The 22,718-nt window shown below is 56.2% G+C and overlaps 1 protein-coding gene across 7 annotated transcripts in view; it reads right to left on the reverse strand.

The window, feature by feature from the left end:
• The window catches only part of ATP2B4 (ATPase plasma membrane Ca2+ transporting 4), a 72,776-nt gene that overhangs the window by 19,600 nt on the left and 30,458 nt on the right, over positions 1-22,718 (reverse strand). For 5 of the 7 annotated variants that reach the window (XM_033079968.1, XM_033079974.1, XM_033079972.2 and 2 more), the window contains 11 exons: positions 17,247-17,444; positions 15,406-15,663; positions 13,839-13,964; positions 12,990-13,115; positions 10,553-10,588; positions 8,168-8,329; positions 7,076-7,290; positions 6,010-6,252; positions 4,777-5,018; positions 1,935-2,169; positions 494-673 (listed from right to left, as the gene is read on the reverse strand). In XM_033079968.1, coding sequence (XP_032935859.1) covers positions 494-673; positions 1,935-2,169; positions 4,777-5,018; positions 6,010-6,252; positions 7,076-7,290; positions 8,168-8,329; positions 10,553-10,588; positions 12,990-13,115; positions 13,839-13,964; positions 15,406-15,663; positions 17,247-17,444 — 2,021 coding nt within the window. The remainder of the gene's footprint in view (positions 1-493; positions 674-1,934; positions 2,170-4,776; positions 5,019-6,009; positions 6,253-7,075; positions 7,291-8,167; positions 8,330-10,552; positions 10,589-12,989; positions 13,116-13,838; positions 13,965-15,405; positions 15,664-17,246; positions 17,445-22,718) is intronic. The other 2 variants (XM_033079971.1, XM_033079973.2) reach the window with 1 other exon arrangement.

Here is a 22,718-nt window from a genome sequence, read left to right on the forward strand (position 1 = left end):
GATTTGGAACACCCATGAGAATTTGGGAAACCCAGCAGGATTTGGGACACCCATGAGAATTTGGGACACCCTAGGAAGCATTTGAGAAAACTCATCAGGATCCTGAAAACCCATTAGCATTTAGGAAACCCAACAGGATTTGGCAAACCCATCAGAACTTGGGAAACCCAGCAGGATTCGGGACACTCATGAAGATTTGGAAAACCCATGAGGATTTGTGACACCCATCAGGATTTGGGACACCCTGTGAAGGATTTGGGACAACCATCAGAATTTGGAAAATCCATCGGGATTTGGGAAACCCATGACTTGGAAAACCCATCAGAATTTGTGACACCCATGAAGATTCAGGACACCCATGAGGAATTGGGACACCCATCAGGAGTTGTGACACCCATCAGGATCTGTGACACCCATCAGGATCTGTGACACCCAAAATGCGCTGGATTTGTTGTTTCTCCCGCAGGAGCTGCCCCGCCCTGCCCTGCCCCACCTCTCCCTTCTCATTTCGGATCAGCCTGTTGAACTCCTTCCCCTCCAGGCACAGGAAGTCCTCCCCGGGCAGCAGGATGCCGCACTTGGTGGCGATGGCGCGGGCGGTGTTGATGTTGTCCCCTGTCACCATGCGGACGGTGATCCCGGCGCGCTGGCACTTGAGGATGGCATCGGGCACCTGGGGACGGCCAGGGGGTTGGCACTGGGAATTCCCTGTGCTAAAAGGGGCTGGGAAAGGCTCTGCAGGGGTGAGGGAGCTGAGTGCCACCCCAAAGGGATGTCACCTCGCTGTCACCTCGCTGTCACCTCGCTGTGTGCCAACCCCACCAAAACAAGGATTTCCTCCTCTCCCCACCCCACTAATGAATTTATCCACCAGGGAGCACTGGGGGCAGAGAGGATGTTTGAGTGAGGAATCAGCAAATTGAATCAGGAGCCTCCAGAGCCGCTGCAGCCTGGGATCTGTAATGCAATTCCCAGAGTGCAGAGCCCAGAACATCTCATCAGGAACTCCAAACTGCAACCCAGAGGCAGCAGCAGGGGCAATTATTGCATTAGCACAGCAGACAGCTCAGAGGGGAAAAAAAAAAAAACAGCTCTAGGAGCTCAGGGATTCTTCCTGGCTGTTTCCATCCACCTCTGGTGCAGCCTGGAGCAGCACAGACCCCAAAGATTGGGAATTTTGGGTGGGAACACACTGCCATGGTGTTGTTTAAAAAAAAAAAATAAAAAAAGGGAGAGAAATGCTGGCAGCAGGGAGCTGGGGGCACATCAGGGATGGGAAATGTGCTGGAGAGGATGAAACAGGAAAACCTTATAAATATGATTGCCTGGCAGAATATTTAGAGAATATGGAAACCATAAGTGAGATTAAAACAAAATCCATCTTTGAGATGCCAAACCTCAGTCACTAAATAACTAGAAAACAATGGAATGGCCAGCTGAAAGTAATCCCCTCTTGACTGAACAATTCCCTCTGCTTGCAGACAGTCCAAAGGTCAGAGAAGACCCTGCTGGCCTGGCAGAAGGGTCCAAAGAGAAGTTTTTAAGGTTTAAAGTGTAACACAGCATGGTAATGCAATGATTCTTACAGGCTGTGTGTAAATCTGTAGGATTTGTATCTTGTGTTAGATTGGTCAGTGAAAATGAGAATATTTAACACAGAAGATTTATTGTATTGTAAAGGAAACCTCACTCTGAGCCCTCTCTCTTGGTTTTTCCTCTCACCACACTCTCAGCTCTCTCTTTTACCACTCTTAGCTCTTACTCCTCACTCTCTCACTGCCCTGCTCCCAGCAGCTCCAGGCTCCCTCTCACCCTTTACAACAAACCCCAAGTTCCAATCCCTGCCTTTAGAGACCCCTCCTGGAATTCCCAAGGGGATCCTGGCCCTGAGCAGCAGGAGCAGGGCTGGGAACATCCCAGGAGGGCTCAGGTACCTCTGGCCGGACGGGATCCTCGATGCCCACCACAGCAATGCAGGTCAGCTCGGACAGGATCTCGTTCTCGCTGTCCCAGTCGGGCTCTGCGTCCGCGGGGAAGTCGCGGAAGGCCAAGCAGATGGTCCTGAGGCCGTGGCAGGCCATGGGCTCGATCACCTTCTTCACCATCTCGTCCCTGTCCTTCACCTTGAACAGGCGCGGCTCGCCGTTCTTGTCCAGGATCTTGGTGCACCTTGGGGTGGGGAGGGGAGGGAGGGGAACAGTGCTGGCACTCTGTCCACAGAAATGGGGGAATTCTCCTCCCACAGCTTCCCCAAACCCACCCCAAAAACACCTGGTACAATGCTGGCACCCTGTCCACAGAAAGGGGGGAATTCTCCTCCCACAGCTTCCCCAAATCCTCACAAAAAACATTGGGCACATTGCTGGCACCCCATCCACAGAAAGGGGCACATTCTCCTTTTTCACAGCTTGATTTCCCAAACCCACCCAAAAACCACTCAGCACATTCCTGCCACCCCATCCACTAAAGGGTCTATCCCCTTTTCCACAGCCCCCTCCAGATTTTGTAAATGCACTCAAAACCCACTCAGCACAATGCCACAAACCCATCCACAAAAGGGGCACAATTCCCCTTTTCCACAGCCCTCTCCAACCTTCCCAAACCCACTCCATAACCACTCCGAACAATCCCATAACCTCATCTCCAAAAGGGGCACATTCCCCTTCCACAGCCCCTTCCAGATTTCCCAAACCCACCCAAAACCCACTCAGCACAATCCTGTAACCCCATCCATAAAAGGGGCACAATTCCCCTTCCACAGCCCCCTCCAGCTTCCCCAAACCCACCCAAAAAACTCTGGGCACAATCCCATAACCCCATCCACTAAAGGGACACATTCCCTTTCCACAGCCCCCTCCAGATTTCCTAAATGCACCCAAAAAATACCCAGCACATTCCTGACACCCCATCCACTAAAGGGACACATTCCCCTTCCACAGCCCTCTCCAGCTTCCCCAAACCCACCCAAAAAGTACTGTGCACACTCCCATAACCTCATCTCCAAAAGGGGCACAATTCCCCTTCCAAAGCCCCCTCCACATTTCCTAAATGCACCCAAAACCCACTCAGCACAATGCCACAACCCCATCCACAAAAAGAGGCACAATTCCCCTTTTCCACAGCTCCTTTCAGATTTCCCAAACCCACACAAAAAACACTGGGCACATTCCTGCCACCCCATCCACTAAAGGGACACATTCCCCTTCCACAGCCCTCTCCAGCTTCCCCAAACCCACCAAAAAGTACTCTGCACACTCCCATAACCTCATCTCCAAAAGGGACACATTCCCCTTTTCCACAGCCCCCTCCAGATTTCATAAATGCACCCAAAAAACACTCCTGGTACCCAATCCACTAAAGGGGCACATTCCCCTCTCACAGCCCCCTCCAGCTTCCCCAAACCCACCCAAAAAACTCTGAGCACAACCCCATAACCCCACCTCCAAAAGGGGCAATCCCCTTTTCCACAGCCCCCTCCAAATTTCCCAAATCCACCCAAAACCCACTCAGCACATTCCTGGCATCCCATCCACTAAAGGGGCACAATTCCCCTTTTCCACAGGGTCCTCCACCCTTCCCAAACCCAGCAAAAAACCACTCAGAACAATCCCATAACACAAAAGGGGTACAATTCCCCTCTCACACCCCCCTCCAGCTTCCCCAAACCCACCCAAAAAACTCTGAGCACAACCCCATAACCTCATCTCCAAAAGGGACAAAATTCCCCTCTCACAGCCCCCTCCAGATTTCCCAAATGCACCCAAAAATCCTTCCTGGCACCCCATGCACTAAAAGGGCACATTCCCCTCTCAGAGCCCCCTCCAGCTTCTCCAAACCCAACCAAAAACCACTCAGAACAATCCCATAACTTCATCCACTAAAGGGGCACAATTCCCCTTCCACAACCCCCTCCAGATTTCCTAAATGCACCCAAAAAATACTCAGCAAAATCCCATAACCTCATGTTCAAAAGGGACACATTCCCCTTTTCCACAGCTCCTTTCAGATTTCCCAAACCCACCCAAAAACGACTCAGCACAATCCCATAATCTCATTTCCAAAAGGGCACAATTCCCCTTTTTCACAGCCCCCTCCAGGTTCCCCAAACCCACCCAAAACCCACTCAGCACAACCCCATAGCCTCATCTCCAAAAGGAGCACATTGCCCTTCATCAACTCCCTCCAGATTTCCTAAATGCACCCAAAACCCACCCAGCACAACCCCATCCACTAAAAGGGACACAATTCCCCTTCCACAGCCCCCTCCAGATTTCCTAAATGCACCCAAAAGCCACTCAGCACAATCCTATAACCTCATCTCCAAAAGGGACAAAATTCCCCTCTCACAACCCCCTCCAAATTTCCTCAATGCACCCAAAAACCACTCAGCACAACCCCATAACCCCATCCACAAAAAAGGGCACAATTCCCCTTTTCCACAGCCCCCTCCAGATTTCCTAAATGCAGCCAAAAAACCTTCCTGGCACCCAACCCACTAAAGGGGCACATTCCCCTTCATCAGCCCCCTCCAAATTTCCCAAACCCACCCAAAACCCACTCAGCACAATCCCATAACCCCACCTCTAAAAGGGGCACAATTCCCCTTCATCGACCCCCTCCAGATTTCCTAAATGCACCCAAAACCCACTCAGCCCAACCCCACCACCACATCAACACCCCCTAAACCCCCAAAAAAACCCCCCAACCCCCCTCCCCACATTCCCACCTCCCCAAACCCCCCCCAAACCCTCTGAGGATTTGGAATTCGAGCTTTACTTGCGCAGGATGATCTCGGAGGCGCCCTTGCTGTACATGCGGAAGCCGCCGCCGCTGCTCCTGAGCACGGTGCTCATGGATTTGCGCACGGAGTTGAAGGTGTAAACCTTGTAGAGCTTCTCCTCGGGCACCTCGTTGCGCACAGCCTGGTAATCCTGCTTCAGGTCCAGCACGAAGCCCAGCAGGGCGCACTCGGTCTTGTTGCCCACCTGGCGGGGCAGCCCCCCCTCCTTCTCTGGAGGCTGCGGGGAGAGGGGAAAGATGATGGAAGGTGGAGAAGGTGGGCTAGAAACAGGAGAAATTGGGCTAAAACCAGGGGAAACTGGGCTAGAAACTGGGGAAACTGGGCTAGAAACAGGAGAAACTGGGCTAGAAACAGGAGAAACTGGGGTAGAAACAGGGAAAGGTGGGCTAGAAACAGGAGAAACTGGGGTAGAAACAGGAGAAACTGGGCTAAAAACAGGGGAAACTGGGCTAAAAACAGGGGAAACTGGGCTAAAAACAGGGGAAACTGGGCTAAAAATGGGAAAAACTGGGCTAAAACAGGAGAAACTGTGCTAGAAGCAGGAAAACTGTGCCAAAAGCATACAAACTGTGTTAGAAGCAGAAAAAACTGTGCTAAAAACAGGAAAAGCTGGGCTAAAAACAGGAGAAACTGGGCTAAAAGCAGGAGAAACTGGGCTAAAAACAGGAAAAGCTGGGCTAAAAGCAGGGAAAGCTGGGCTAAAAGCAGGAGAAACTGGGCTAAAAGCAGGGAAAGCTGGGCTAAAAACAGGAGAAACTGCCAAAAGCAGGAAAAGCTGGGTTAAAAGCAGGAAAAGCTGTGCCAAAACCAGGAAAAGCTGTGCCCAAAGCAGGAAAACTCTGCTAGAAGCAGGAAAAACTGGGCTAAAAACAGGAAAAGCTGTGCCCAAAGCAGGAAAACTGCTAAAAGCAGGAAAAGCTGTGCTAAAAACAGGAGAAACTGGGCTAAAAGCAGGAAAAACTGGGCTAGAAACAGGGAAAGCTGGGCTAAAAAAAGGAAAAACTGGGCTAAAAGCAGGAAAATCTGGGCTAAAACCAGGAGAAACTGGGCTAAAAACAGGAAAAGCTGGTGCCCGAAGCAGGAAAACTGCTAAAAGCAGGAAAAGCTGGGCTAAAAGCAGGAAAAGCCATGCCAAACGCAGGAAAACCCGTGCCAACCCCGTGCCACCCCCAAGCAGCACGCCCAGCCAGTCCACCGCCGCGGCTCACCAGGATTTTGGAGGTGTAGGCCGAGTTGATGGCCACGCCGTGCACGATGAGGTCGAGGGTTTTGGGCAGGATGGCCTCGGGGTCGGGGATCTGGCGGTAGTGCGTGTCCCCCACGTAGGCCTGCACCACCGTCATGCGGTTCATGGTCAGCGTGCCCGTCTTGTCCGAGCAGATGGCCGTGGCGTTGCCCATGGTCTCGCAGGCGTCCAGGTGCCGCACCAGGTTGTTGTCCTTCATCATTTTCTGTGCACAGAGCAGGGGAGGGGTGAGCTGGTGGCTGGGGTTGTAATAGAGGATGTGACGGAAGTATTTGTTCTGTCAAAATGTTGAGGGTGGGGCAGTGATCCTGATCTCTGTGGGAGATATTCTGCTAATGGGCATCCATGGAAACCAGGCAGGGCAGTGTTCTTTATCTCATGGGATATCTCCTGTTAATGGCCATGGTTTATAAACCAGCTGGGGCAGTGTTCTTTATCTTTTCACAACCCATCCTTCCTCCAGCCAGTCATTTTCTGCTCATGGCCATTGAGTCCCACTGTGGCACTGATAAAATTACTGCATCCCACTGGGAGTTGCTCCAGCCAGGGGGAAGAGCCAAGCATCTCCTACCTAGATAAAAACTGAAATTCTGAGACACTGAGTTGCCCTTTTTTTCCCTGGATTCCAGAGGAAAACCGGACTTTTCCACATCATTCCCTGGGAGGGAAATTGCACCTTGTACAGGAGCACTGCTCCAACTGAGCCACATCTGTCACTGCAGGAGGATGCAGCCACCATGGGATGGGACTGCTGCCAACACCCTGCCTGACGGGTGTCAGGCTGTACTCTGACTGTGTCAGGGTTTGGGGTTTGTTCTTTGTAGTGCTGTATTTCTATTTTAATTTCCCTAGTACAGAACTGTTATTCCTATTCCCATATTTTTGCCTGAGAGCCCCTTGATTTCAAAATTATAATAATTTGGAGGGAGGGGTTTATATTCTCCATTTCACAGAGAGGCTCCTGCCTTTCTCAGCACACACCTGCCCTCCCAACCACACAGCTGGGATGTCCCTGCTCACCCCCTCACCTTCACAGAGTAGGCCAGCGAGATGGTGACGGCCAGCGGGAGCCCCTCGGGCACGGCCACCACCAGCACGGTGACGCCGATGATGAAGAACTTGACGAAGTACTGGATGTAGATGGGGGTGCACTCGGCCAGCCAGGAGCGCTTCTGCACCCAGAAGGTGTCGATGACGAAGTAGAGCACCAGGATGACGACGGTGACGGCCGACATGAACAGCCCTGGGGGTGAGGGGGAGGTGAGGGGACAGTGGGGACACGGTCAGCCCTGTCCCACAGCTCTGGGGACACTGGGGACACGGTCAGCCCTGCCCCACAGCTCTGGGGACATGGGGGACACGGTCAGCCCTGTCCCACAGCTCTGGGGTCACTGGGGACACGGTCAGCACTGCCCCACAGCTCTGGGGACATGGGGGACACGATCAGTCCTGTCCCACAGTGCTGGGGACATAGGGGACAGGGACAAGGACGAGGTGAGGGGACACAGCGACACGGTCAGCCCTGTCCCAGCAGCTCTGGGGACAGGACACGGTAAGGGGACACTGGGGACACAGTCAGCACTGCCCCACAGCTCTGGAGACACAGGGGACAGGGACAAGGATGAGGTGTGGGGACAGAGGGGACAGGGCTGACCCTGTCCCACAGCTCTGGGGACACAGGGGACAGGGACAAGGATAAGGTGAGGGGACAGGGACAGCCTTTCCCCAGCAGTTCACTGGGGATGGGGACAGGGACAAGGTGAGGGGACACAGGGGACAGGGCTGACCCTGTCCCACAGCTCTGGGGTCATTGGGGAAAGGATAAGGTGAGGGGATAGGGACAGCCTTTCCCCAGCAGTGCACTGGGATGGGGACAAGGACAAGGTGAGGGGACACAGGGGACAGGGCTGACCCTGTCCCACAGCTCTGGGGTCACTGGGGACAGGATAAGGTGAGGGGACAGGGACAGCCTTTCCCCAGCAGTCCTGGGGTCAGTGGAGATGGGGACAAGAATGAGGTGAAGGGACAGAGGGGACAGGCACAGCCCTGCCCCAGCAGCTCAGGGGTCACTGTCACATCACTGTCAGTGTCACTGTCATGTCAGTGTCACTGTCACTCACCTGCCTTCCCAATCTGCACCGCCAGGCGCGTGAGCTTCCCCTGCAGCACCGACTTCTCCTTCTTGGGCACTTTCACCTTCTTCTTCTCCTTCTCCTCGTTCTCCACCCCCTCCTGGCTCTTCAGGGGCTGGATCTCTAAGGCCACACCATCCTGAGTTTTAGCTACAGCCCAGGGGGGGCAAAAGAAGAAGACACCAGGTGTGAACAGAGAGAGACCCGGAGCAGCCTGGAGGACACCACGGAGGAGATGGCGGTGGCAGAGAGAGCGAGAGAGAGAAATCCAGGACAGCAAATCCCGAGCACACACGCGTCCCAGCACATGGAGGCTCCGTGTCCCAGGGCCCTGCCACCTCTGTCCAGGCTGCTTTTGTCACCTACCCCCTGCCCATGGGTAAGGATCCTCTGAGGTGACTCGGTCACACCTCTGCAAGAAACCCCCTGGGCCGGATTTTGGGGTCTCTTCCGTCTCTAAGCGGACTGGGAGCGCGTTGGGATGAGCCCAGAGATGCTCCAGTGTCCCCAATCCCTCGAGGAGTGTCCCCAATTTTCCTCTGAGGTGCCCTGTGGGCAGCCCAGCAGGAACCGCTCGCCAGGGAAGGACTGAGGGGGTGAGATGGAGGGGAGGGTTAGAAATTGGGATGGAGATTGAAGAGCAGGGAGCCAGGAATCCTCAAATCCCAGCCTGGAGCATCCACCACACCTCAGGGACCCGAGCCAGCCTGGCTTCCCGCTCCTAAAACTGGGCTAACCCAGCTGCAAGGCTGCCCTGGGCAAACCCAAGGCTGGAAGGTTTGGAGAGGGATGGGAACTGGAGCTGGAGGAGCAGCAGCAGCCCCAGGGCCACCCCTGTCCCCCTGTCCCCTGCTGGGCTGGGGCAGCTCCACAGAGGAACCTCCACGGTGACAACAGACCCGACACGGACACAACAAAGCACCCGGACACATCTGACGGCAAGGAGGGCAACTCAAACTGCTGAGAGGAGAGAGAGAAAAGAGAGAAAAGAGAGAAAAGAGAGGGAGTGGAGAGAGAGGTGCAGAAATGGGGCTTCCTCCACAGCCTGCAAAGAACAGTGTGAGAACAGAGTGAGGAGACGCTCACGGAGTCGAGGCCATGGCAGGACAGGGTGCAAAGGTCCCGTGGGCCCAGCCCTGGGGGACAGCTCAGGAGGGCCAGGAATGCCAGGAGATCATCACAGGAGCTCATCATCCCAGGAGAGCCAGGAGCTCATCACAGGAGCTCATCCCAGGAATGCCAGGAGCTCATCACAGGAGAGCCAGGAACTCATCACAGGAATGCCAGGAGGGCCAGGAACTCATCCCAGGAGGGTCAGGAGCTCATCCCAGCAAAGCCAGGAGCTCATCCCAGGAGAGCCAGGAGCTCACTCCAGGAATGCCAGGAATGCCAGGAGCTCATCCCAGGAGTGCCAGGAGCTCATCCCAGGAGCTCATCCCAAGGGCTCATCCCAGGAGCTCATCCCAGGAATGCCAGGAGCTCATCCCAGGAGGGTCAGGAGCTCATCCCAGGAATGCCAGGAGCTCATCACAGGAGGGTCAGGAGCTCACCCCAGGAATTCCAGCCAGGCACCCCCAGCTCTGCCCCAAACACCAATCCTGAACAGGGACAGTGTGGGATGGGCACAAGAGCTTCAAACCATCAAATCCCTGCTGTGACTCATGGAGTTATCCCAGGAAAGGGATGGAAGAGCCCTGTCCTCCCTGAAAAATGGCTTTTCCCCACACAGGGACAACAGGTTCATCCCAGTGATGCATCAGGGTCTCAGTTTTTGTATTTTTTCGTGTTTGTAATGCTGCAATTCTTTAGGGTATAACTCTGAACCCCACACACAGTGTGAGCTGCTGCTTTCCCATCCTGGGCAGACACAACAATTCCTCCCCAGGCCTGGGAATCAAGGACACCTCACTGCCTCAGGCCCTGAGAAATGCAAACAAAAGTGAGTTGGGAGGGAGCAAACTGAGGGTAAATAACTTCATTACCTGAAGCTGTAATTGAACAATTAACCCCTAATATCCAAATGGACCAAATTTATAAAAGTGTGAAAATTGTCAGGCGTTGTCCATTTTTGAGTGTAGCTTTGGAGGGCTTTGCCTAAAACCTGGAGGCCCTTCAAAAAACACAACAGCTTTTTATTTCTGTTTTTGGGCAGCCCCACCAAGGCACCAGCAGCGTGTGCTGGCGTTTTGGGGACACCCCAGTGCCACCAACCACGGGACCATTGCACCCTGTCCTGAACAACGAGGCGAGATCCCGCCGGAGCAGCAAAGAGCACAGACTGATGAGGAGAAGGAAGGAGGGAGAAGAAGGAGGGAGCAATGCTGGTAGTTAGTGTGGTGCTGGTTCAAAGGATGGAGAGGCTGGCTTTGTTACCTTTGTTGCGGTTTTCGGGGGCTCCGCTTTTTTTACCTGTTCAAAGAGAGAAAGGGGGGAGGGCTGAGCACGGCGGGGCCACGCTGCCCATCCAGCTGGGATGCTCTGAGGGGACACTCCAGTGGTCACCCTCTTGGTCACACAGCTCCAGAGTTCCCTGGGTTTGGGATTTCCCCACCAAATTTCCGAATTTGGTGCTTGGTTGCGCTGAGGATTCTGGATTTCTCCTCCTGTGCATCACCCCCACAGCCCCAGCAGCGCCTCGAGGGTGCTGGAGGTGCCTCAGGATTTCAGGAGGAGAAACCACAGAGCTCCAGAATTTCAGGAGAAACCCCAGAGCTCACACAGAATTTCAGGAGAAACTCCAGAGCTCACAGAGCAGAATTTCAGGAGGAGAAACCACAGAGCTCCACAGAACAGAATTTCAGGAGGAGAAATCACACAGCTCCAGAATTTCAGGAGAAACCCCAGAGCTCCACAGAGTTCCAGAATTTCAGGAGAAACCAGAGCTCACACAGAATTTCAGGAGGAGAAACCCCAGAGCTCCCAGAGCAGAATTTCAGGAGGAGAAACCCCAAAGCTCACACAGAATTTCAGGAGAAACCCCAGAGCTCACAAAGCAGAATTTCAGGAGGAGAAACCCCAGAGCTCCCAGAGCAGAATTTCAGGAGGAGAAACCCCAGAGCTCACAGAGCAGAATTTCAGGAGGAGAAACCCCAGAGCTCACAGAGCAGAATTTCAGGAGGAGAAACCCCAGAGCTCACACAGAATTTCAGGAGGAACCCCAGAGCTCACAGAGCAGGATTTCAGGAGGACAAACCCTCCTGCAGCTCCAGGCCCTCCCTCCTGTGCCATGGCAAACTCAGATTTGTCCCCACCCTGGGCAGCACCAGAAACAGAGCAGGGAGGGCCCCAAAATCTGCCAAGGTGGCACCTGGGGGTGCCAGCTCCACCAGCCTCAGGTGAGGAGGGGTTTGTGTCACCCCACAGCTCCAGTGGGGACAAAGTGGTGGCACCCCCTGGCCTGCTCTGCTCCCAAATCCATCGAGCCTGGAGGATGGGAAAGATCCAAGCTCTGGGTGGATCCCACAGCAGGGCCACTGCCAGTGCTCCCAGTGCCACCTCCAGTGCTCCCAGTGCCATTCCCAGTGCTCCCAGTGCCACTCTCAGTGTGGAATGCCACTGAATGCCACTCCCAGTGCTCCCAGTGCCACCTCCAGTGCTCCCAGTGCCACTCCCAGTGCTCCCAGTGCCACCTCCAGTGCTCCCAGTGCCACTCCAGTGCTCCCAGTGCCACTCCCAGTGCTCCCAGTGTTCCCAGTGCCACTGCCAGTGTGGAATGTCACTGAGTGCCACTCCCAGTGCCACTGCCACTCCCAGGGCTCCCAGTGCCACTGCCAGTGCCACTGCCACTCCCAGTGCTCCCAGTGCCATTCCCAGTGCCACTGCCAGTGCCACTCCCAATGCCATTGAGTGCCACTGCCACTGCCATTCCCAGTGCTCCCAGTGCCACTCCCAGTGTGGAATGCCATTGAGTGCCACTCCCAGTGCCATTCCCAGTGCTTCCAGTGCCACCCCCAGTGTGGAATGCCAATACGTGCCACTCCCAGTGCCACTCTCACTGCCATTCCCAGTGCTCCCAGTGCCACTCCCAGTGTACAATGCCATTGAGTGCCACTCCCAGTGCCACTGCCAGTGCTCCCAGTGCCACTGCCAGTGCTCCCAGTGCCACTGCCAGTGTGGAATGCCATTGAGTGCCACTACCAGTGCCATTCCCAGTGCCACTGCCACTGCCAGTGCTCCCAGTGCCACTCCCAGTGTACAATGCCATTGAGTGCCACTCCCAGTGCCACTCTCACTGCCATTCCCAGTGCCACTCCCAGTGCTCCCAGTGCCACTGCCAGTGTGGAATGTCATTGAGTGCCACTCTCAGTGCCACTCCCAATGCCACTCCCAGTGCCACTGCCACTCCCAGTGCTCCCAGTGCCACTCCCAGTGTGGAACGCCACTAAATGCCTCTCCCAGTGCCACTCCCAGACCATTCCCAGTGCTCCCAGAGCAATTCCCAGTGCCATTCCCAGGGTTCCCAGTGCCACTCCCAGTGTGGAATGCCACTAAATGCCTCTCCCAGTGCCACTCCCACACCATTCCCAGTGCTCCCAGTGCCACTCCCAGGGCACTTTATCCTGCCACCTCCATGGTGGCAGCCAAACCTGGGAGCTCCACAGCTCCCAAATCCTGGCAATGCCAGAGCTGGGGGGCACCAGGATGCACCCCCAGAGCTGGGAGGTGGCAGCCAGCACAGCCCTGTCCTGTCCTGTCCTATCCTGTCCTCTCCTGTCCTGTCCTGGAGCTGACCCCAGTGTGGGGGGAGCCTGTGGATGATTCCCAGGAAATGAGAAAGGAGGGAAAAAGCAGGTTCAGGGCATTTTCTTACCTTTCTTCACTTTCTTCTCCTCATCACCCTCTCCTGCTCCCAGGAGGGTGAAGATGATCCCAGTCTGGGAGTTGATGCCCACGGCAGTCACCACCATCCTGCCCGAGCCCTCCATCACGTGGGTACCTGGGGAAGCCACACAGGTGAGACTCCCAATTCCCACCTGTGGGATTCCAGAACATTCCCCTGGTTCCCTGCAACCTGGGCAGGGGGCTCAGAAACCTTGGAACAATGCCCAAGATCCCTGTGGGCTCAACTTAAGTCCCTGGGAAAAATTACCAACCTTACACAAAGAATTACAAACCACAAAAAATAAGTAGAGCATAAATTAGATTGGTAGAAAGCAGAAAAGTGAATTTTTAAAGTTGTTTATATCAAGGATCTGAACACAAGATGGAGGAATTAGGGCATGGTGTGTGTTTGTGTTTCTTCATGGCATCCATCTTTTGGGTGAGGAAGGCACCTGTGGATTGGTTTGGGAGAAAGGTGGACAGTGCAATGGGATTGGCATGTATTGGGAAGCAATTGTAAACATTCTGTACATAATTCAGGGTATAAAAGATAAAAGTGGGGGCAGAGTGCCTCAGACTGACCTGCAGGACAGACCTCTGCAATCAGGGAAAAATTCCTTAGATAAGAGAAAGAATAAACAACCTTGGAAACCTCAGAAAACAACTTCTGACTCTTCAATGCTGGGAAACAAGAACTCCAAATCCAGCACACCTTGTGCAGTGAGTGATCTCAGACCATAAAGAGACTCACTCCACCCCAGATTGCTCCAAGCCCTGTCCAGCCTCCCTGGACACAGCAGAACCCCGAGCCCAGCCCTGCACCCAGCCCAGAGCTCACCTGACAGCAGCATGGGGTCTTTGTCCATGGATTTCTTCACCTGGTCGGACTCCCCGGTCAGCGAGCTCTCGTCTATTTTCAGATCATTGCCCTGGATCAGGATCCCATCTGCTGGCAGGAGATCACCTGGGAGAGGAAGAAAAGCAGGGATGAGCCCAGCCTGCTGCTCCAGCCCATGGGAATGCTCCAGAAGGATCCAAAGCTCAGGCTCACAGGGGTTTGGAAGGGACAGGTGCAGTAAAATGAAACCCAAGAATTCCCAAATCCTCCCTGGTGCATGGAGAGCCCTGGGGAGGATTTTGCTCAGTGCTGGTTTTAATGAATCCTCCCCAGAGCTCCTGATGCATCCAAAATCCACTGTGGGCACCTGCCAAGAAAGGGATTGTGCCCCTGGGAAAACCAGCAGGGTGTTGGATCAATCTCCTTCCTGAAAGGGAGGAATATTCCCCCTGGGAAACGAGGAGCAGGCCCTGATTTATCCCAAGGGAAGGAAACATCCTCCAATGCCTCCAGGCCAAGGAAATATCCCCCAGCATCTCCTGGATCAGGAAATATTCCCCAACATCTCCTGGATCAGGAAATATTCACGAATATCTTCTGGACAAGGAAATGTTCCCCAAAACCTCCTGGATAAAGAAACACTCCCCAACGTCTCCTGCCCATGCAAATAAATATTCCTCAACGTCTCCTGGATCAGGAAATATCCTCAACAGCCAAGGTTGGGAAAATAAACAAATTCTGATGCAGTAGTTCCTGAAAGCTGTCAGCTCAGCTCCAGGGCTCCAAGAGAGTGGAGCTCCATCCCCTCCAGTGGAAGTCCATCCCATCCAGAGGAGCTCCATCCCCTCCAGAGGAGCTCCATCACCCCCAGTGGAGTTCCATCACTCCCAGTGGAGCTCCATCCCCTCCTGTGGAGCTGCATTCCCCTCCTGTGGAGCTGCATTCCCCTCCTGGAGAGCTCCATCCCCTCCTGTGCAGCTCCATCCTCTCCTGTGCAGCTCCATCCTCTCCTGAGGAGCTCCATCCCCTCCTGTGCAGCTCCATCCCCTCCCGTGGAGCTCCATCCCCTCCCGTGGAGCTCCATCATTCCAGAGGAGCTCCATCCCCTCCTGTGCAGCTCCATCCACTCCTGTGCAGCTCCATCCACTCCTGTGCAGCTCCATCCCCTCCTGTGCAGCTCCATCCCCTCCTGTGCAGCTCCATCCTCTCCTGCTGAGCTCCATCCCCTCCTGTGCAGCTCCATCCCCTCCAGGGAGCTCCATCCCTTCCTGTGGACCTCTATCCCTTCCTGTGGAGCTCCATCCCCTCCCGTGGAGCTCCATCCCCTCCTGTGCAGCTCCATCCCCTCCCGTGGAGCTCCATCCCCTCCCGTGGAGCTCCATCCCCTCCCGTGGAGCTCCATCCCCTCCCGTGGAGCTCCATTCCCTCCTGTGCAGCTCCATCCCCTCCCGTGGAGCTCCATCCCCTCCTGTGCAGCTCCATCACCCCCAGTGCAGCTCCATCCCCTCCATTCCCACCGAGTTTTCTCCCTGAGGACGCCGGGGAAGCCGGGCCCAGCCGGACTCACCGTACTTGATCTGGGCGATGTCCCCCACCACGATCTCGGCCACGGGGATCTGGATGACCTGGCCCTTGCGGATCACCGTGAACTTCTGCTCCTGCTCGATGCGGCTCTGCAGCCCCCGGAACTGCTTCTCCTTGCTCCAGTCGTTGAAGGCCGTCACCAGCACCACGATGATGACGGAGAACAGGATGGCAGCGCCCTCGATCCAGCCCGCCTGCGACTCGCCCTCGTCCTCCACGCCGCCCGCGGACTGCCCGCACACTGCGGAGAATTCCCGTGGGATAACCCAATGGGATAACCCGATGGGATAACCCCACACAGGGGAATTCCCACGGGAAAACCCAATGGGATAACCCCACACAGGGGAATTCCCCATGGGATAAACCAATGGGATAACCCAATGGGATAACCCCACACAGGAGAATTCCCCATGGGATAACCCAATGGGATAACCCCACACAGGAGAATTCCCCATGGGATAACCCCATTGGGATAACCCCACACACTGCCCGGAGAATTCCCGTGGGATAACCCCATGGGATAACCCAATGGGATAAACCCCACACAGGAGAATTCCCGTGGGAAAACCCAATGGGATAACCACACACACTGCCCGGAGAATTCCCCATGGGATAACCCCATTGGGATAAACCCCTTGGAATAACCCCACATAGGACAATTCCCCATGGGATAACCCCATTGGAATAACCCCACACAGGACAATTCCCATTGGGATATTCCCACGGGGATAACCCCACACACCCCCAGAGAGTGAATTCCCCACTGGGAACAGAGCACATCCCAAATCCCACTGGAAATGGGGCAGATCCCAGAGACCCCATCTCAAATCCCTGCTCCAATTAGGAACAGGGCAGATTCCAGAGTCTCCATTCCAATGGGAACAGGGCACATCCCAGAGTCCCCCAAGAGGGAATGGGGTACATCCCAGAGTCCCAAACCCTTTCTACCACCGGAAACAGGGCAGATCCCAGAGTCCCCATCCCAAATCCCTGCTCCAACCAGGAATGTGGCAGATCCCAGAGCTCCCATCCCACTGGGAATGGGGTGGATCCCAGAGTCCCCATCCCAAACCCCAGTTCCAATCAGGAACAGGGCCCATCCCAGAGCTCCCATCCCCCTGGGAATGGGATGGATCCCAGAGTCCCCTCTCAGGGAATGGGGCACATCCCAGAGTTCCCCAACAGGGAATGGGGCACATCCCAGAGTCCCAATCCCATTGGGAACAGAGTCCCCCAAGAGGGAATGGGGCAGATCCCAGAGCCCCCATCCCACTGGGAATGGAGTGGATCCCAGAGTCCCCCACAGGGAACAGGGCACATCCCAGAGTCCCCTCTCAGGGAATGGGGCACATTCCAGAGACCCCATCACACTGGGAACAGGGCAGATCCCAGAGTCCCCATCCCACCAGGAACAGGGCAGACTCCAGAGTCTCCCAACAGGGAATGGGGCACATCCCAGAGTCTCCATCCCACCAGGATCAGGGCAGATCCCAGAGTCTCCCAACAGGGAATGGGGTGGATCCCAGAGCCCCCATCCCACTGGGAATGGAGTGGATCCCAGAGTCCCCCACTAGGAACAGGTCACATCCCATAGTCCCCTCTCAGGGAATGGGGCACATCCCAGAGTCCCCCAACAGGGAATGGGGCACATCCCAGAGTCTCCCAACAGGGAATGGGGTGGATCCCAGAGTCCCCATCCCACTGAGAACAGGGCAGATCCCAGAGTCCCCATCCCACCAGGATCAGGGCACACTCCAGAGTCCCCATCCCACCAGGATCAGGGCAGACCCCAGAGCCCCCCCTGTCCCCATGTCCCCAACTCACGCTCGTTGTCCCCGCCCGGGGGGTGGTAGAAGGAGAGCCCCAGGGACACGATGGCCGCGATCTCCAGGATGATGAGTGTCACGTCCTGCAGCGCCTCCCACACCAGCTGCAGGAACGTCTTGGCCTTTTTGGGGGGGATGAAGTTCTGCCCGAACACCTGGCGCCGCTTCTCCAGGTCTATGGGGTTCCCAGACAGCCCTGGGGGACGGGGACAGCGATGAGGGAAATCCCACTGGGGACCCCATGGAATTCACTGGGGCTCCCAGACAGGGATGAGGGAAATCCCACTGCTGGCCCCACAGAATTTAATGGGGTTCCCAGACAGGGATGAGGGAAATCCCACTGGGGACCCCACAGAATTTAATGGGGCTCCTGCCCAGGGATGAGGGAAATCCCACTGGGGACCTCATGGAATTCAGTGGGGCTCCCAGACAGGGATGAGGGAAATCCCACTGGGGACCTCATGGAATTTAATGAGTTCCTGCACAGGGATGAAATAAAATCCCACTGCTGACCTCACAGAATTCAGTGGGGTTCCTGCACAGGGATGGGGGAAATCCCACCGGGGACCCCACAAAATCCAGTGGGGTTCCTGCAGAGATAGGGGAAATCCCGCTGGGGACCCCACAGAATTTAATGGGGTTCCTGCAGAGGGATGGAGGAAATCCCACTGGGGACCCCACAGAATCCAGTGGGGTTCCTGCATAGGGATGAGATAAAATCCCACTGAGGACCCCACGGAATTCAGTGGGGTTACCAGACAGGGATGGGGGAAATCCCACTGGGGACCCCATGGAATTCAGTGGGGTTCCTGCCCAGGGATGAGATAAATCCCACTGCTGGCCCCACAGAATTTAATGGAGTTCCCAGACAGGGATGAGGGAAATCCCACTGCTGACCCTATGGAATTCAATGGGGTTCCAGGACAAGGATGAGATAAAATCCCACTGCTGACCCCACAGAATTCAGTGGGGTTCCTGCCCAGGGAGGAGGGAAATCCCACTGGGGACCCCACAGAATTTAATGGGGTTCCAGGACAAGGGTGAGATAAAATCCCACTGCTGACCCCACAGAATTCAACCAGCAGCAGCTCCCTGCCCGTGCTGGCAGAGGGGAGCCAAGGCAGAAATAAATAAAATCAAAATAATAAACCAACAAACAAATAAATCTTAATAAATTATATATATTAATTAAATTGTTAGAATTAAATCATTCCTAGCAAAACCATTCCTATCAATCAAAATCATTCCAATGAAAATCATTCCTTATCAAAACCACTCTTATCAAAAATCATTCCTTATCAAAATCATTCCCATCACAACCATTCCCATCAGCCAGCCCGGGATAAAAGAACTCCCAAATCTCTGGCCTGGCCCCAGGACAGCAGCGCTGAGCCACTGTCATCCCCTGTGCCACTGTCACCCTGCAAGTGCCACTGTCACCCTAGAGAGTGCCACTGTCACCCCTGTGGCACTGTCACCTCCTGTGCCACTGACACCCTAGAGAGTGCCACTGTCAGTCATTCCAGTGTGACACTGTCACCCTGGCAAGTGCCACTGTCACCCTGCTCCGTCACTGTCACCCTGCAAGTGCTACTGTCATCCCCTGTGCCACTGTCACCTCTCTGTGCCACTGTCACCCTGCTCCGTCACTGTCACCTCCCTGTGCCCCAGCAGGAGCAGTGGGTGACAGTGGCAGTGTGACAATGCCACCCCATGAAGCCATAACTGCTGAGGGGTCCCCATGAGGAGCAATGGGTGACAGTGGCAGTGTGACAATGCCACCCCCAATAAAGCCAGAACTGCTGAGGGGTCCCCAGCAGGAGCAGCCCCCCCTGCCCAGTGCCACCTTAAGGGACTCCCCCCTCCTTTGCCACCTTAAGCTGTCCCCGGGGCCGCTGCCAGGTCCCGGGATGCTCCGGGATGGCCCCGGACACTCCCTGGTGGTGCCTGGAGCAGCCTGGCAGTGACAGGGGACAGGGGGAACCTGGGTTCAAGGGACAGCTCCGTGTCATGGCAGGGGACACTCCCTGCCAAATAGTGTCACTCTGTGTCACTCTGGGGACACCCCCTGCCAGCCCTGTGTCACTCTGGGGACATCCTCTCTGTCAGTCCAGTGTCACTGTGGGGACACGTCTGTGCCCACTCCATGTCACTCTGGGGACACTCCCTGCCAGCCCCGTGTCACCCTGTGGGACAACTTTGTACCCAGCCCAGTGTCACTTTGGGGACACCCTCTGCCAGCCCCGTGTCACCCTGTGGGACACCTCCCTGCCACCCTCATGTCACTTTGGGGACACCCTCTGCCACCCCCGTCTCACTCTGGGGACACTCCCTGCCAGACCTATGTCACTCTGAGGACACGCCTGCCACCCCCGTGTCACTTTGGGGGACACCTCTCACCTCTGTGCCAACCCCATGTCACTCTGGGGACACTCTCTGCCAGCCCCGTGGCACTTTGGGGACACCCCCCTGCCAGCCCCATATCACTTTGGGGACACCCCTGCCAGCCCTGTGTCACTCTGGGGACACCATCTGCCAGCCCCATGTCATTCCAGGGTACATCCCCTCTGCCAGCCCTGTGGCACTTTGGGGACACTCCCTGCCAGCCCAGCGTCACTCTGGGGACACCCCCTCTGCCACCCCCGTGTCACTCTGGGGACACTCCCTGCCACCCCCGTGTCACTCCAAGGGCAGCACCGATCCCATTCCCCGCTCCAGCTGTGACTGCAGCCCAGCTGCAGGGAGGGGACAGCTGGCAGCTGGAGCAGCCCGGGGTGTCCCCACCCAGCCCAGCCCGGGTGTCCCCACCCAGCCCTGACAGCAGCCCGGGCAGATCCTGGGATGTCCCGGCCTCGGTTCCCACCCAGTGGATGGAAAATGCGGCTCATGGCCACAGAGCCAGGGACACACGTGGGGACACAGGTGGGGACACACAGGACACGGGACAGTCTCATAGGACACACCCACAGGACAGGGGACAGCCCCACGGGACACAGGACAGTCTCACAGGACAGGGGACAGTCCCACAGGACACACCCAAAGGACACAGGGACAGGCCCACAGGACACAGGGACAGGCCCACGGGACATGGGACAGGCCCACGGGACACGGGACAATCCCACAGGACAGTTCCAAAGGACACGGGACAGACCTACAGGACAATCCCACAGGACATGTGACAGTCCCACAGGACAGGGGACAGCCCCACAGGACAGGGGACAGTTCCAAAGGACACAGGACAGTCCCACAGGACATGTGACAATCCCACAGGACATGGGGACAGTCCCACAGGACACGGGACAGCCCCACAGGACACGGGACAGTCCCACAGGACACGGCACCACAGACCCCACAGCACACCCCGTCATGGCAGTGACCCCAGGGTTGTCCCCCACCCTCCCTGGGGTATTGGGGAGGGGTCGATGGCTCTGTGCTGGCACAGGGAGGGTGACAAACAGCCCGTGCCACCCAAATGCCACTGCAGGCTCTGGGTCAGGACTAGTGGGGACAGTGGGGTACAAATTTGGGGTAGAGGCCACACAGGCCAGCAGGGAGTTGTCACCAGTCCCAGATCTGGGGTGGCACAAGGAGCCCCCACGGGATCCTGAGCCCGGATGGGGACAGAGGTGCCACCCTTGGTGAGTCAGGGGGGCTGTGCTGGCACAGGGCACCCAGGGGACACTGGTGACACCGCTCAGGGACAGCAGGGCGTGCAGAGTCAGCGCCTGGGGGGACATTGGGACACCCCACGGCACCGAGGTGGCACCTCCTGGGGTGACACCTCCCCAGAGTGACACTGGGGACCCCAAGGGCCACCCAAGGCAGGCTCTGGGGGACCGTGGCCAGTGTTTGCCCACAGGGACAGTGCCAGGCTGCAGAGGGGACACCCACTGCTGTGACACAGGGTGGCACCGAGGGACAGGGAGGATCCAGGTGGGATCAAACCATGGATCCACAGCAGGACAGGGCTGCTGGCAGGACACCCCACGCCCTGGTGACACCCAGGAGGACAAGGTCCTGTGCCACCCCAGTGGGGATGGGGACAAACATCTGGGAGCAGGGACACGGAGTTGGGACAGTTGGATCAGAAGCACCTCGGGATTTTGCTCTTCCCAAAAATCCCAGCTTGGAGGAGAGAACATTCCTTTGGGCTCGAGGGGATGGGATGTGCTGGGGGCACGAGATCCAGCTGTGGGGTGGGGCTGAAGCCTTCACCTCCCCCAAAAAAACCTTTTGGGTTCTGCTGCCACCTCTGCTCCCACCCCAGAGCAGCGTGACCCCGCTTTGGCAGGGCCCAGCACATTGTTTTGTGACCTGGGATTTGCATTTCCACCGGGATTTCCCCCCCTTCTCTAAGGACATCCCGATATTGTCTCTCCTTCCCGGTCCTGCTCACAGCTGGAAAGCTGCAAATCCCCCCCTGCAGCACTAAAAATATCCCAGAGATTGTCCTGGCTGAGTCCCCACCCCACAGCTCCAGGAAAACCCTCGGGCTGGGACCAGGGGCTCTGTGTCCCCTGCACCCCCTCAGTGCCAGGGAAGGCTCCAGGGCTGTGCCAGGCACCCCAGGGCCACCCCCAACCCCAGAGCTTGGGACAGCCACTGCTGCCACCACCCCTGGATGTCACCTTCACATGGCTCCATCCTAGAGGTGACAATCCCAGAGGTGACAACCCCAGACCACAGGACAGCCATTGCAGGCATCACCTTCAAGTGTCACCTTCGTGTGGCTCCATCCCAAAAGTGACAACTCCACAGCACATGACAGCCATTGGAGCCACCACCCTTCAGCATCACCTCCATATAGCTCCATCCCAAAGGTGACAACCCCAGAGGTGACAACCTGAGGTGACAACCTCAGACCGCAGGAGCCACCACCCTCAGGTGTCACCTTCACATGGCTCCATCTCAGAGGTGACAACCCCAGAGATCTCAGACCACAGGAGCCACCTCCCTCAGGTGTCACCTTCACAGGGTTGCATTCCAGAGGTGACAATCCCAGAGGTGGCAACTCCAGACCTTGGGAGCCACCACTCCTGGTTGCCACCCTCTCCATCCCAGAGGTGACAACCCCAGAGGTGACAACCCCAGACCACAGCAGCCACCACCCTCAGGTGTCTCCTTCACATGACTCCACCCTGGAGGAGACAACCCCAGAGGTGACAACCTGAGACCACAGGAGCCACCTCCCTCAGGTGTCACCTTCACATGGCTCCATCTCAGAGGTGACAACCCCAGACCACGAGAGTCACCACCCTTGGATGTGACCCTCACATGGCTCCACCCTGGAGGAGACAACCCCAGAGGTGACAACCTGAGACCACAGGAGCCACCACCCCTGGATGCCACCCTCTCCATCCCAGAGGTGACAACCTGAGACCAACAGGAGTCACCACCCTCAGGTGTCACCTTCACATGACTCCTTTCCAGAGGTGACAACATGAGGTGACAACCCAGAGATGACAACCTC

The sequence above is a fragment of the Catharus ustulatus genome, chromosome 25 (genome assembly GCF_009819885.2).
Source record: "Catharus ustulatus isolate bCatUst1 chromosome 25, bCatUst1.pri.v2, whole genome shotgun sequence".
Classification (NCBI taxonomy): domain Eukaryota; kingdom Metazoa; phylum Chordata; class Aves; order Passeriformes; family Turdidae; genus Catharus; species Catharus ustulatus.